At 42.2% G+C, this 10666-nt stretch overlaps 1 protein-coding gene across 2 annotated transcripts; it reads right to left on the reverse strand.

The window, feature by feature from the left end:
- Positions 1-299: 299 nt before the first annotated feature.
- On the reverse strand, positions 300-10553 carry galnt3 (UDP-N-acetyl-alpha-D-galactosamine:polypeptide N-acetylgalactosaminyltransferase 3 (GalNAc-T3)). 2 transcript variants are annotated; one of them, XM_074695404.1, is made up of 12 exons: positions 10385-10553; positions 9587-9854; positions 8798-9330; positions 7954-8126; positions 7261-7410; positions 6804-7038; positions 6597-6714; positions 6270-6470; positions 3007-3138; positions 2669-2770; positions 2420-2572; positions 300-2336 (listed from the first exon to the last, which is right to left on the reverse strand). In XM_074695404.1, the coding sequence occupies exons 3-12, from the start codon at positions 9286-9288 to the stop codon at positions 2223-2225; spliced, it is 1869 nt and encodes a 622-aa protein (XP_074551505.1). In that variant the 5' UTR covers positions 9289-9330; positions 9587-9854; positions 10385-10553; the 3' UTR covers positions 300-2222. The 2 variants fall into 2 exon arrangements, with proteins under 2 accessions (XP_074551505.1, XP_074551506.1); XM_074695405.1 differs by lacking the exon at positions 10385-10553 and adding an exon at positions 10084-10098.
- Positions 10554-10666: the final 113 nt, after the last annotated feature.

Here is a 10666-nt window from a genome sequence, read left to right on the forward strand (position 1 = left end):
AATCACTTAACAGACAGATTTTTAAAAGTTGTTTACCAAAAATGTGTTAATAACCTTTCAGAACATCTTTTTTTAAAGGTCATGTAAAAAAAGAAATTGGATTAACTGCTCAGGAATTGAGTGCCTGTGATAATTTGGTCAACAGTACAACCACAGCATTGTCTCTCTTTGCTCCTTTCATGACTACAGTTGCTCTCCATCCTTCAGGCTCTCAAGTATTGACCATATTTTGGAATAAGAAAGTCTCTCTTCTGGATTTTTAACGGTAATATGTGCGACTGTCGAGTAGCTGGGACCTTTCATGCCACCTCGGGGGGAAATAAAGCGTACAGACTGCTTTCAGGCAATCAAAGGCATCAACACGATCTACATTACAGATAAATGGTGCCAAAAAGATTCAATGTGAGAAGGCTATATTCAGTGACACTGCATCCAGTTGGATTTTATTTTCCAGTATTTATTATGAATGATATATTGAAATGTGTATTTATTGTGGTTTTACTAAAAGTCTGTATTGAGTAAATTGATTCACTATCTAAAAACTGTCTTTTGTTTCATGCGGGTTGTGTTGTAAAGCTTCATGTGCCTGATTTATTTATTCTTTTTTTCTGTGAAAAGCAAACATTTTGCACAAAATGTTATACTTGTTTTTTAATGTGTTTGGCTTTTCAAACTGTAGGTAGAGCCAACTTCATTTTCAGTTGCTTCATTTTGGACATGATTTTGAAATAAATTAAATTCAAACTGTTAGCCAACAACTGTACAAGTTCAGTAATTTCTTGGGTGTAAGCGCCCTCTGCTGGTCACTGCGGGGAAATGACACAAGGTTGCTCCCAGGACTTTCCCACTGAATTTATTGAACTAGAATCAAGACCTTTTCATACCAGTGCTGTCTGACAACACCTGACACTTAAAGCAAACACACATCCAAACTGTTTCTCAAACCAAACCCAAACCTCACACTCATCAGTCGCTGAAACACTAGTGCCTGCACCAGAAATGTATCTGTGAACTTACTTTTAGATAAAGAAAGGAGAGTGTCAGGGTGTGTGAGTTACAGAGTTCCTTCATGCATCGTGACATGAAATGTTCCCTTTTACTTTTAAATAATACAGGGAAACACTGCAGAAGTTCTCAAAAGTTACACTGTTCATGAATATGAAAATAAATTCAACTTTTTTTCATTGGCACAAGTCCAAACCGCAATCATTCTTAAAGGGCCAGCACACTTTACTCAAATAACTTAATCTCTTTTTCAAATGATGGTTCTGCTGAGGTAACACTTTCCTAGGAAGGATGAAAAAAAAGATGCTGGGTGATTTTGAAACTGTTTCAGGGAATTGTGAGTTCACCTTTGTCCTAGAATTGAAGCTAGTATTGTAAAAAGAGGATTTTCTATCACTTAGTCAATCCTCATAAATTCATGTCCAAGATATTGTACTAGAAACACCACAGCATATATTCTCTTAAATGATAATAAACCTCAGTTAATTCCACTCGCACAAAATCCTGATTCTGATCCTGAACTTTCTGCAGTGTTGCTATATCAGACGTGTGTTTTCTTGTATTCTTGCATTCAAATCTTTTCATCTCAAGGTGTCCTGGTCTTAGCATTTACTTAATTTCCTGCGTTAACCCCACCTCACTCTCACCCATCCCTCCACCACTTCATCCACCCAATATTAAATAGCATCTAAGGCACTGGACGGCAGCAAAGAAGAAACTTTGCATCGTTTCAAAAGTACATTTAAAGGGAAAAGTTTTTTTCAGGTTTTTTTTCTCTTAAAGTTTCTTTGGTGGTTTTGCTTTTTGCATGTCCATCTTGAACCCTGTGTTTACAATACGTTTTCCACTGCACTGTGTTTTTTCTGACTTTGTTTCGAATCCTTTGTCATGGTCAGTGTCCACTCTGCATACCCGTGTCAGGCATCCTGGTTGTGACAACACAGCTTAGCGAAAAAGTCGAAGCAGAATCACATTTGTCATCACAGTGTGTCACCATCGTTCCAAGGATCACAGTCTTACTTGAAGTGTCGTTTCAGTGCTTCCCTCTCACACGCACCCTGGTTTCTCCAAGAGTCCAAACTTCCCATCAGGAGCAGCTCAGCTCTTCCATTTATAAAAATAAATTAAAACTCAGTCATTCATCTAAAATATACTGCGCGCTAACTTCCTGCAGTATGGTAAACTCCTGTCCCAGTGTTTTGTGGTAGTTTGCACATTTAGACGAAGGTCCAGTGCTGGAATCTGTCCGAAGGGTTGCAGAGGGTCACAGAGGGGATCTCATGGCGGGCGCTCAGGCACATGTGCCGTGCTGGCAAGTAGAACAGCTTGTTCTACATGATAAAGAGGAAATATCAACATTCTTAGAGAGAAAACACAAACATCTTAATTTACAAATAAAAGCACAAAAACTCACATCCTTCAGCTCCCATTTCTGCTCCACTCCGACAGCAGTACTCTTGCTTTTATACTGGCATTCCTCCAGCTTTACGGCACCGTCCATCGCATGCAAACACAGCTCTTTCTGCACGTTGTGTCTTATGTCGTGGTGCGTGGAGTACTCAAAATACTACAGCAAGAAACAAAAAAATCAACCACTGTCATTAAAGCTGTTCTTGTTCATTTGGGAAATAAAGATAAATAAAAGGTTTGTTTTCTATTCAACCTGGTTTCCTCCAAGTCCATGGCATGGGTACATAATCGGCTGCTTCCCACCCTCATTGTTCTCCCCAGCGTCCAGACACGAGTCTCGGCCCAGATTTTTTATCTACAGAGAAAGAGCAGGGAAGAGGGGAAAGCAGTGAGAGGAAACAAAACCAAAAACTAACATCCAGTGCAAGCTGTTCAAACAACTGCTGCTCTCAGGAGTCCATTCACTGGTGTCAAATTGGAAAAGCTCAGAACCCTCCAGAGATCCTAAGTGGAAACCCACAGTGGCTAGACAGAGCTCAGAGGTTTGGAGAGTGTGTGTGTCAGAGATGGTGTGTGTGTGTGTGATCTTACAGAGCCAAATTGGAGGGGGTTGAGATCAGGCATGAAGATTTCTGGATAAATGTTGGTTAGATACCAGGAGAAGCTTTTGCACTGCAGCTGTTCACGTAGGGCCATGCGCTTGGAGACATCTCCAAAGGCTTTCTGTTAAAACAAAATATAACTGAAATATTATTAAGCTACAAAATAGAATCCGGGTTTATTCCACAAATGCAGGCATATGTGAGTGAACCTAAAAATAGACGAGTTCAACCAGCGCAACATGACAGATATATCTAGTAGAGCTCCAGATGAGATATTTCATGTCAGAAAACATTATATTTGCAGGTGTTTGTGACAAATAAGTTACAACTTTGTCCACAAGAGGCAGCAGCATCAACACAAACATTTCCTCTCAGTAGATTCAAATTAAGTGTGCACAATATGTTTTTAATGTATGAACAGGCTTGTGCAGTTTGTAAAGGAATGTGAAAGACGTTGGCAAGAGTTTAAGCTAAATGCTAATACCAGCATGCAAACACACTCTGAGTGCTTCACTTAAACAATAACCCGCAGGACACAGGGAAAATGTAACCCCATAATGTACAAGAGTGAAGAAATAAAAAAATGATTATGATGTTTCAACAAATAAAATGTCACCAGCAGAAATTTCAGGGAAACGCCTGAGGCAGTCAGAGTAATCCTTTGTGTTCCAACATATGTGTACGAAAGGTCGTGACAACCGGTTTGATATTTGTTCAAAGACTTGAGCTTGGATTATGATGACAGCTAATACTCTTTCTTTTATTATTGATTTATTAACTGGCTACTTTCAACGCCAAACAATTAACCTTTTTGATTCTGTATAATGTTGAAAATTAAAATAATCAATTATTTTGTCACACTGTCTGAAGGTGGAAGCTTTTGTAAGCAAGCGGAAATATTGATTCATTAAAGGACTAAAGAAGATGAAAGATGCAAGAGCTGCTGAAATTATCCACTAGTTTAAAATAAATTTGGTTTTATCAGGAAATGTTTAAGGATTTGGATAGATGGTCAGTATTGTTGTTAGATTTCAGTTCAAGAATTGAAATCTTCAGTGCTTGCCAATACAGATCCCTTCCCTCCCAATTCCAAGAGTGGGACCAAATAAATTCAAGATTCATCTGGAATGGGCATAAACCAAGAATTCGATTTTCTACACTTCAAATACCCAAAGATGAGGGAGGATTGGCACTGCCTAACCTCCAAGAATATTATCATGCAGCTCAACTCCGTCCCTTGATAGGTTGGTGTGATGCAAATTATTTTACAGGATGGAAGGAGAGTGAGCTGAACATGGAAGGATGCCATGTGCAGAGTTTGATTGCAAACAGAAATATGTATAAGGAAAAGGAGGGGTTATTGAATCCAGCAACAAGGTTCACTTTGGGAATCTGGTTTTAAATAGTAAAATAATACAAATTGGAGAATGAGGCAAAGATTTTGAGTTGGATGGCCTATGACTCTAATTTTAAACCAGGAACCCTGAACCAAAGGTTTAGACAATGGGCATCTAGAGGCACAACAATAATTGACAGATTGATTGAAAAAGGAGAAATAAAAAGCTTCATTAAACTGAGTAGAGAATACAACTTAGAGAACAAAGATTTTTACATGTACCTACAAAACAGGGATTATTTCAATAAAGAGATAAAGCCTGATTCCCCATGTGAATTAAACGGATTGATTACAACATTATGCAATGCATATAGAGGCACAGTCAGGAGAGTAGTTACAGTGCTGTACCAAAACATGTTAAGAAATACAACAACTTCCACTCTCTACATTAGAGATCAGTGGGAAAAAGAACTAAAAAGAAAAAGAACTAAAGAAGATTGGCATAACGTGTAAGACGCAAAGTAAAACATCAAGCTCAAGAACGTGGAGGGAATATGGCTGGAGAAACATAATATGATTTTTAATCACCCCGAAAATCAGAGGAAAATCCTCACTTGTCCCACAACCTTGCTGGAGATAGTGAGGGGAGTGATGTGGACCATGCTCATGTGTTTCGGCAGTGTGTAAAAATGACATGTGGAAAGAAATGAAAGCAATCTTGGGTTATCTAATTCCTAAGACATGTGAATTGTTTGGGAAACTTAACACGAGAAAATATTCAAAACAAAGACAGACACCTGGTTGGAATATTACTTGTGGCATCTAAGAAAGCCATAACAAGGAAGTGGTACAAGGAAGACCCTCCCACACTGAAAACTGGTTGGACATTGTGGAAGATCTACATGACATGGAGAACTTCACATACAATTTGAGACTTCAACTACCTATTTGCCAAAAAAATGGAAAAAGTGGATGGACTTTAAAACCCACCTGAAAGACTGAGGAGAATGGACTATTTGTAGGGAGGCTATATGGACTTTTGTTAACTGACACCAAATTGTTGTATGACATGTTCTTTTGTTGTAACCTCATCAAAAAAGCGAATAAAATTTAAGTATTAAAAAAATGGTTTTGGATAATGAACTGATGAAGAGTTGCAGCTGTATTAACAGATTATTACACCAACAGTATTTATGTTTGGACTTCTGAATCCTGATTTGCATCCACAGCACCACTTTTTCCCCTAAAGTCAGTGACTGTCTCCTGCAGCTCTAATGACTCCTTTGTAAAACAAATTAACTCCAGCTGAGCGTTCGATCAGCCTTCTTTTCCAAACAGGACATTTACAAGGATCTGCAGTCGCCCCCTGCTCCTGAATAATGACGCCACTTACTCAAATGACGGGGACTTTTTTTTTAAGCCGTTGACGACGGCGTGTTTGTTCAAAGTCGAGTGAGAGAAGGGCTGGCCCCGCTCTGTGAGGTATCGCCCCGAGGGAAATTGTTTATGGCACCTTTTGGGACCACATGTTGGGAAACACTGAGAACCTGTCATTTAGCAGCACTGACTTCCTTCAGGCCCCATTTTCCCTCTGTTTGATAACAGCTTTTAGCCAACAACGTCCTATCTGTTTCTCTCTGTTTTAAAGAATGTGCCTGATTGTACTGAGATCCTGCATTCACCTTTAAAGTCACATTTATCTGTGAATTCTGAGCTTTTCTTGCTAAGTTACTCATGATCAGACGAGACATAAGGAGCAGGATTTGCAGGAACTTGTCTTCAGGGTGGAGTTAGGGGATAATTAGGGGTCTTAAAAACCACCTAAATATGACCATGACGAGTGAAACATGGTGCAGCAGAAGTTTTCTGCTTTAATAGGATCCCAGGATAGAAACATGGGGTTCGTTCATACGTACATCTCTTGCTATTTGTGCAGCCTGTTGGTTCCGCCGGTAAAAGATCTCTTTGTAGTCGTCCATCCAGACTTCAGCCAGTCGAACCTGGTTACGAGCGATCACCTGCGTCCCCTTGGGGAAGGTGTGGGGACTCTTAGTGCGGAAAACATGACCCACAATGGAGCAAGGGAGGATCTCCAGCTGTCCACCGCACTGCCACACCTTCAGGTTATGGGGAGTCAGCACACACAGATGCAGAATGACATAAATGGAGACACACCTCTGGATAAAAGGATGATTCAACATTACAAAACAAGAAAGTGCAGCACATCCTGATTAACTGCTCACCCTGAAGGACATTTCAATATTCTCCCCGCCCCAGATCTCCATTTGTTCATCGTAGCTTCCTATGTGGTAGAAATATTCTTTGGAGATGGAGAAGAGTCCACCAGCAAATGTAGGAGTCCTGTTGAGAGATTTCACCAGAAGTTCGGTAAGATAAAAAGCAGTTTATACAGGGTTGTTGTTTTTTTCTGCTGCAGGGTTATTGCCTACTTGATAGGGTACGTTTCATCCTTCCTCCTCTTCTTCTCGTGGTCTGGCAGAGCCTCCCAGCCAAAGGTGAGCCCCCAGTCAAAGTTCCCCTGGTTGTGGTTCTGCCCATACGGGGACGGCTTCACGAACTCAAACGTATTAAGATCAATAGTGGTAATATCTGGACTCACTACTGCGGTGTAGTTCTCTGCTATTCTAGCCAGCAGTGGCTCCAGCCATCCGTGAAAGCATTCACCTGTTCACACACACACACACAAATCATGCATTGCATTGTTACATAGTCCTCAGCAACAGCAGCTGGATGGCTAATTTTGTCTGACACATAAAGACTTGAAAGAAAAACAAACTTCAGGTAGGTGTGTGTGTGTGTGTGTGTGTGTGTGTGTGTGAGTGAGTGAGGGTGTGTCCCTAAAGTAACTGGTTTGACTGTGTGTGAAACGTCAGCGTGTTGACTAACAGTGGGCGTCGAGGAAGGTGAGGGTGTCACCGGTGGCCACGGAGGCACCCAGCAGGCGAGCGGTGATGAGTCCTTTTCTTTCCCGCTGGCGGACAACTCTGACGATGTTTAGCGGCTTCAGATACTCATCTAAGTTTTCCTTTAACACATCTGAAAGACAGATTAGAGACAACAAAATCATGAAAAATGTATGAATGATCTGATGAAGTTGGGGAAATGTGAGGACAACTTGAATTTTCTTCTACAAAGTGAAATAAAAACTACATCCAACTGATCAAAAATAGTTGAGAGAAAAAGGACAAAGCTATCTTCTTTTATCCTGAGTTTGTCTTTCTGTCAGGATTTCTGCACAGCAGGCCTCCACCTGTGGCTGGGAGTGATTAAAAGCTAAGTTTACAGAGTCAGATAAACTGCATTCCTAAATCCTCTCTGTTCTCCTAAAATTTGTTTCCTTCCAAAAAACGATTATCGAGCCTCAACTCTGATTCATTTTATAAACACAACCACCGCTAATTCCTCTTTGGAAAGTATTCACCAGCAGCCCCTTCACTTCCTGTTGTAACCCGCTTCATTGGCTACAGAGGGAGCAAGCAGGGAGCTCCTCTCTGCACGTTTTGAGAGCTGCCCACCCAGCATGCAGGATGAAATCAAAACCCAAAGGAGAGCTTAAAGGGCCCCCTCTTGAATCTTTACCGTCTACGCTGGCGTCGTCCACCAGGATGATCTCCTTAAGGAGGATGGCCGGGGAGGAGTGCAGGACACTGTACACAGTCCTCAGCAGAGTGCTCCAGGCCTCGTTGTGAAACACGATGATCACGCTGGTGGTTGGCAGGAGGGGGCATCGCTTGAAGGTTTGCTCAATGCATCTGCAAGGAAAAAGAGAGAAAGGAGCACAAAGATGTGACTGTCCCATCCAGATCCTGAGTGGCACAATAGTCTAGTTATTACATCTGCTGACTCTCCCCTGTGGGGTGTCTGTTTCAGGCTTGACACCGCATGTGTGGCAGCCTTTCAGATACCTGCAATATCAGGCATTGTAGTTTCCCCTGGTTAGACAGCCAGGACATGGACAGACTTAATGTCTGTGTCCAGTACTGACGATGTCCTGACAATGACTTGGACCTCCGTGTACCATCATTAGCCAAAAATAACTGTGCTTCTCTCTGAAGTGGCCACAGTAACTGGGCAGGCAGGCTGAGACAAAGTCCCAGTCAGAGCTCTCATCTCTGTGGTTTCTGTTGCAGATTGTTCTCTAAAAGCGAACATGATGAATGAGTTTTGGTTAGACCAGTCAGTTTTTCATTAAACCATTTGTTTTACTCTGTGATGTTTTCCAGTGTGTGATTCAGTTTTATTCTGAGCCAGTACATCAGGAAATAATGGGGAGGTACTTCTTGTACAGAACCAACACAGCTTTTACACACGTTACATGGTGTGATTACTTGTTGTTTCAGGGTCAGATCATTCGGAGGATGAATTGAGTGTTATTTGGTTAGATGCTGCTCAGCGTTTTCAAAGAGCACAGAGACTGACTTACTCTGGAGGTCTTGTGTCTGCGCCCAGGTTTCTGCTCAGAGAGATTCGATCGCTGGCGAACAGGTTGAAGCAGTGTTTCTCCTCACCCCTCTCCTTCTCCTTCTGCTCCTCTGGGCTCAGTGAGTCTGTGTAGTAAGGCTTTCCATCTGCTCCAGGAGCAAGAGGGTTCTGGGGCGGCCGCTCCAGAGCCGGCCTGAGCTCTGCTGCAGTGTAGTGACCGGGCAGGCAGGACGAGCTGCCCCCACTGTCCTGGATACGCACAGGGGCTTTGATCTGCATCTTTGGTATAGCATCCTTTAAGTTATTGACAGCTCCCATCACCATGTCCAGCATGGAGTCCCGCTTTACCGCAGTGTCTTTAAGCCACGGGTCCTCCTGTTGGGTGCCCACTTCCCGTTGTATGAGGAACACAAATGTGACAAAGATGAGGGCTACTATCACCAGTTTCAGGGGGTTCAGGCGCCTTCGGAGGAGTCTGCGGAGAGCTGTCATCTTCTAAATCAGGGAGGAGGCTTTCTTTGGACTGAGATTCAGCTAGAAAAAAATAATGCACATACATTTTGGTATCAAAAATGAAAAAATAACTAGATTAAAGACATATGGTTGCACAGTACCTGTCATATCACAAGATAATAAAACTAACACTTAAGGCCACTTATTTGAGTTTCCTGCTTCATAATATGGATGATTTGAACTTTAGTATCAAATCAAATGACATATTTAGAAGCTATTTATGGAAATCAGTAACCGATCTGTGTCTCGGATTCCTTCAGAGTAAAAGAGCACGTACCATGAGTCGCTGAGTCACAGAGTAAGGACAGAAAAGTTGTTTATATTCTTGTTATCATGATCAAAAAATGGCATCCTGACTTCTTTTAAAGTCCTCGGTTTCGTGTCCGGACTCCAAAGCCACTTTCTCGGAAGACAAAAAAAGATTTGGTGGAGAGAGAACTTCCGTCTCGTTGGACCCAGGTGCGCTCTGCTCAGGTAGAGGGCGGAGAGATCCTGGTGCGCGTGCGCAGAGTGTTCATCTGCTTGTCCAAAAAAGCCATACCTGCCTGGAGATGAGACAAAACGAGAACGTTCACGTGAAGATATCGAGAAGGCAAATGAGATATAAGTTAACTGTTAGCTTTGAAACTCAACAGAATATGCGCAAAAAAAACTTAAAAGTAAATGTTAGCACAAAATTTGCCGCAAATTTCAACATGTATCGTGAAGAAAACTGCAAAAGTAGTGACTGCCTGCCGGAATACAGCAGACTGAGCTTTCCTCAGAGTTCCTCACAGTCAATAATGGTGTCATTAATAGGATTTGTTCAACCGGTCATTCACTGGGACAGTTGCTGGGCTACATATGAAGGAGGAACGCGGTATACCCCACACACAGCCCACCGCATCCAATCAGGCTCTCTGAGAAATCACCACATCCTGCACATGAAGCGTGAACCAGAGAAATAAATAAAACCAAAAAACGCACACGGTCCGGCGTGGATTTTTGGAAAAGTTAACCGTCTTTTTTGATGCAACAACTCTTTTTAATGACATCCCCGCTCCCTGCGATGAAAAGCTACTAAGCTGACACTCACCAGTGGACTCTGAGTGACTCTTAATCCTCAAACGTCTTGTTTGGTCTTCATAAAGACTTGGATGCTTGGCGGAGTGGAGACGCGGACTCCAGCCGCAGGGAGTCTGCTCCGTTGCCCAGTCCGAGGTTTTTCTGCCTCAGAGTCGCACACAGTGACTCCATCTGTGGTGGCTGTGCTCTCCGGCACTTCCTATCCACTGCAGGCGTCCGCTTTACTATGACTATTAAAACGTTCACCGGTGTGTCCTGCACTTTTTTCCAGTCACGGTTGTAAATGTTTGTC

Source organism: Halichoeres trimaculatus, unplaced genomic scaffold (genome assembly GCF_033239565.1).
Source record: "Halichoeres trimaculatus isolate MK-OKI-2021-1 unplaced genomic scaffold, fHalTri1.1 fHalTri1_scaffold_19, whole genome shotgun sequence".
Classification (NCBI taxonomy): domain Eukaryota; kingdom Metazoa; phylum Chordata; class Actinopteri; order Labriformes; family Labridae; genus Halichoeres; species Halichoeres trimaculatus.

Excerpts from the sequence above, each read along its gene's own strand:
- galnt3 (XM_074695404.1), bottom strand. The coding sequence starts at position 9,288 with ATGACAGCTCTCCGCAGACTCCTCCGAAGGCGCCTGAACCCCCTGAAA. Across the intron at positions 8,127-8,797 it reads GCAGACACAAGACCTCCAGA|ATGCATTGAGCAAACCTTCA; the intron begins GTAAGTCAGTCT and ends TTTTCCTTGCAG. Across the intron at positions 6,471-6,596 it reads ATATTGAAATGTCCTTCAGG|GTGTGGCAGTGCGGTGGACA; the intron begins GTGAGCAGTTAA and ends CATAACCTGAAG.